We start from the raw sequence: 4,464 nt of genomic DNA on the forward strand, positions 1-4,464 counted from the left end.
TAAGTTTATTGACAAAGTGAGAACCAATTAGTTTTCCAAAATACATTTTGAGCCCGTAGGGCTTACAGAAAGGATCAAATGTGATCTCAGAACAGATTGTCTTATCACCCGGACTAAGAACATATAGTGGTCCCAAATGGACAGCAAGCTAGTAAGCCACAGGCCAAAATACATAAATTAGTCATAATTAAATATTTAAATAAATAATGTAGCAGAAACATTAAAAATTGTTATTTGATTATTTTAGCATAGATATCAGCAAGTTGCTCAGTTCTTGGTGAAACGCAGGAAACTTTTTTTTGTCGTTGGCTTCACAGATCTTGCATCCAGTTCCTCGGGGAATTAGGTCCTGCAATACAAATGTTTTTGTTGATTGGTGGTAGCTCTCTTACCAGCTAGTTTTAGCAATGAGACATCAACTTCTGTATCTTAAGTTTTTCTTGTAAGAAAACAGAACCCTTAATATTTCAGAGGACTGGCTTTTTTTCAGTTGGTAAGTGTTAATGGATGATACGATGAAACTGCTGCTTATGAAGGAGACTTTTGTAAATGTGAAAATACTACAGGCTAAACACATTCACTCTCTATGATAAATACTGGCACAGAGGCAAATCTTAATTTCTAGCCTGAAGAGGATTTCTAAAATGGTACAAGGATCTCTTAGCCATGGAATTTGTTTATGTAGTGTATCAAGGTGTATGACATCCATTGTTGGGTCCTGGCCATAAATTTATGGCAGGTTTCAAAGCCATTGCTTATGTAAATAATTGTTATGCTCCTAAAAGCAAGTTTTTGTCAGCCTAAGATGCCTTTCATGATTCAGTAAAGAAAATAATTGTCATATTTTTTTAAATGTTGACTTGCATAACTAGTAGGCCTCAAATCTGTTTTACTGTGTTGGATTATCATGCAAATAGATGTCATATAGTTTAATGTTACGGTATTCTTGTATAAAATCCTGTATTCTCAAGGGATGATGACACATAGACCTTAAGGCGTAAAACCACTGATTCTAGCATTGTTTTTCACTAACACTGAAACACTACTTTTTTTTTTTTTTTTCTTCTTTGTTTTTTTTTTTTTAACTGGGTAAAAAGATTGCCTACCGTAAGACTCTGGAGATTCTTTTTGATATTTCGAAGACTGTCAGCATCCTTTTCTTCAATTTCATTCTCCAAGGTGTTCATTTCTGTCAGGTAACATTGTAGAGTTTGCCAGCTGCACTCCTAAAACAGTCAGCAAAATCATTATATATATAACTTGTTTCCCAAAGACAATTGATTCAATTTAAAAGAATCTCAATTGCCCATTGTTTTTATCCTCATACCAGGATTAGGCCATTGTTTTCTACAATGTATAGTTCATTTGTTCCCCTTAAAGTCGTAAGATGTTACATGTGGCCCTAGTTCTGTGGTACATTATTGTAGCTTTTGTAATATGGGTAATCTTTACAGGACACTTGAAGTGTTGGAATATCTCTTGGGAACACAAAGCTGTAGTATTTGCTCCTAAACCAAGCCTTACTCCTTGTTGTCATGTGGAATTAGCATCTTAGCAAAAGGCTTAATAGTCCAAGCATCTGTCAGTTTTACAGTGGCCTTTTTAGAGCCATCTTCAGTTAATGCACTTTGGTTGCTCTATCTAATATCTGCATCTGATCTGGTTTTTGAATATGATGAACAACTTTACACATCAAGTAAGAGCTTCCAAGCTATTTCAGGCACTGGTGACAATATGTTACTAATCAGCCTCATGCATTTAAGCACTGGAGCTCTGAGATGGTTATGTCTTGATGTTGCCAGCATATGAGAAAAATGACTCAGATAAGGAAGTGGTTGCAGAATCTGGCTTTAAATCTTTACATAAACAAAATTACTGTTAAGTGAGAATTCTTCTGGATTGAAAGCTTAATTGGACGTTCAAAGTAGTTAACAGATAACTTGCATAAAGATTTTAACTAATTCCTAATACTGAATAACTTGATGCTCTTACTTGTGGTATACTTGCACACTGAATTAAAAAGAGAAGTAGTACAGATCAGCAGCCTGTCAATGATGAATAGTCTGTTGTAAAGCTGTACTTAGAACACTGTCTGCGCTCTGATGTGCAATTTTTTTTAGAAAGAAGCAACCATGATGATAATATTCTTGTGGAACTAAGTCTTAGGTATTAACTAAATACCATAAAACTTGATTACATAGCTAATATATCCAGAATGGCTTGGTAAAGTTTTGTTCCTGAAACGAACTAGGTAGAGCATAATTGTATTGCATAATTGGTGGAATATAGACTTCTAACTTCTTAAACAGATCCTACTAGAGGCTCTGCATATGTGGTTTAGATAAAATACAGGCAATTTTGTGTAGCCATTTCATATAGATAATCTATTTCTAAGTCTAGTTTCATTCTGAAAATTGTTCTTATGTTAGTGTTAATACAACAGTATTGCCTCTTGCAAATATTACACGATGTTTAAATGGAAAATAAAATTTTTTTTCCCCGTGAATTCAGTCATGTATTAAGCAGGATGAATAGGGAGGTTTCATTTTGTGTTACATACTGCACAGAACAATGAGGTAATATTGTACATCAGCCTCTTACACCAGTATTACCTGATTTGTATTCTCAAACATTTTTGAGAATACAGATCAAATACAGAAATGTCTTTAAAAAACTACACTTCCTACACTGAACTCAAACTGTTCAGATTTATCCTTTATATCAGCCCTTCTGATAAGCCAACTGTTTTGGTGTAACTCAGTAATATATCATTTAAAAGTAGCCATACCTTAGAAATCCTTCAGAAAACAGAAAATGTAAACTCACCTGTTTCTCATTTGGTGTATAAAGGTCAAGATGAATCTTCTGTAGAGAAGGGGGAGAAAAAATTAATTGTTCTGAAAAAATATATAGAAAAAAATAAATAGAAAAGGTAAATAGAAAAGAATCTTATAATAAAACACAATCAACCACTTACATCCTTGTTTTTTTCCAGGAATTCTAAGTCTCTTATTAAAGCTTTAAGAAGGCGCACTTTTTCTGTTGGTGGAGGTGCTCCGTAAGCTGCACTCATAAGCATTACTGCTGAAATACAGCTGAAGATTAGTACTTTGCACATCATGTCAGTGTTCTGATTATCTATATGCTAGTATTTGAGTTGTGTTGTATGATGAGAGTTGATAAGTTGTCCGTAAGCTGTTTAGTGTATTTATACTCTTCTTTCTGGGGGGAAAAAGATGGGGGCGTCATGTAAAACAGGTTTTATTACACATTTCTTCATATGTTCTACCTGTATGGGAAGAATCATTACTTTTGTTTTTCCTCCCCTGATGACACTTTGGAATTTTTATAAAGCAAGAGGGATTTTACCTACATTCACTGGTGTAAGAGAAGCCCACACTCACTTTTGGCAGTCTCTCTTTGTGCTTTCTGCATGAAACACTTTTTCCCTCATGCGCTGTCCCACTCCCCCATAGAGTATGCCATGGAATATACTACTGCCACACAAAATGTTGTTCTAAAGATGTATAATTTAACCATTTTGTTTGTTTCTCTCTCTATATTTATCCTTCCACAAATCCTGTGGCATTATTTAAGTGAAGAAGAAGGAAGCATTCTCATTTTAGTAATTGTTGATTAAACAACAGGAAGAAAGTTGGCTTCCTGTCTGGTGATTTTACCTGTCATCTTTTGCAAAGACAGTTAGTGTAAGCTTACATGCATAAGTCAGTCTTTACACCATCAAATTCAAAATGTTCATTAAAAAAACTCCAGCAGGATTCTTTGTGGATGTTAAACCGTTTTTTCTACTACCACATATCTTAATGCTGTTCTTTGTTCCTTATGTGCACCTTTCACTTTTTTCCAGCTTATAATGAAAATGCACTGCTTTTTAAAATACTTACAGATTTTCTTAGTAATACCTAACCCGCTGCATTTTGTGGTATATATCACAGTACTGAAGTTGAGAGTAAGCAGTCATTTGACAATGAACTGTTGCATAATATTGCTGAATTGTTTTTGTTTTCTAGTTCAGGGTTCTGTTGGTTGATATCTTTGGAATGCTATGTGCAGTGTTTAAAATTCATAGTTTTCTTCATTTTTGAGTGTAGTTCTGAGCCAAATACTCCCCCTGCTGCCCAGAAGTCTCTAACATTATGTGAAATGTGGTTCTTTTGCTCAGTGAATTTAGCTGCTGAAGCTGTGTAGAATAAATTCTGAGTTTGCATTCTAGTGTGGTTTGAAGTTTTGTAGCATTCAGGATGAGCAAGACTGGATGGGTAACAACTTCACCTGCCATTGCGTATAAAACTAGACGTGAAACCTACCTTACATGTTCTGCTCGTGTAGTCTGAGGGGGAGCGGATCTGTTCAAAAATGGCTGGAATATGCTTTTGCTTGGATTAAATACGGTCCATTACTATAATTATTTACTAATTCCATTACTATAATAACATAAAAACA

At 34.7% G+C, this 4,464-nt stretch overlaps 1 protein-coding gene across 1 annotated transcript; it reads right to left on the bottom strand.

Annotated features, from left to right (window-relative positions):
• Positions 1-656: 656 nt before the first annotated feature.
• LOC309404948 (uncharacterized protein) lies at positions 657-3,203 on the bottom strand. The gene is made up of 3 exons (XM_081999604.1): positions 2,969-3,203; positions 2,827-2,865; positions 657-1,226 (listed from the first exon to the last, which is right to left on the bottom strand). Exons 1-3 carry the CDS (start codon positions 3,119-3,121, stop codon positions 1,029-1,031), a joined length of 390 nt encoding a protein of 129 aa, XP_081855730.1. The 5' UTR covers positions 3,122-3,203; the 3' UTR covers positions 657-1,028.
• Between the last annotated feature and the right edge of the window lie 1,261 nt (positions 3,204-4,464).

The sequence above is a fragment of the Phaethon aethereus genome (assembly GCF_964289735.1).
Source record: "Phaethon aethereus genome assembly, chromosome: 4".
Classification (NCBI taxonomy): domain Eukaryota; kingdom Metazoa; phylum Chordata; class Aves; order Phaethontiformes; family Phaethontidae; genus Phaethon; species Phaethon aethereus.

Coding starts and splice junctions, on each gene's coding strand:
- LOC309404948 (XM_081999604.1), bottom strand. CDS start 3,121: ATGATGTGCAAAGTACTAATCTTCAGCTGTATTTCAGCAGTAATGCTT. Junction 2,866..2,968: donor AAAACAAGGATGTAAGTGGT/TGATTGTGTTTT, acceptor CCTTCTCTACAG/AAGATTCATCTTGACCTTTA. Junction 1,227..2,826: donor ATACACCAAATGAGAAACAG/GTGAGTTTACAT, acceptor TGACTGTTTTAG/GAGTGCAGCTGGCAAACTCT.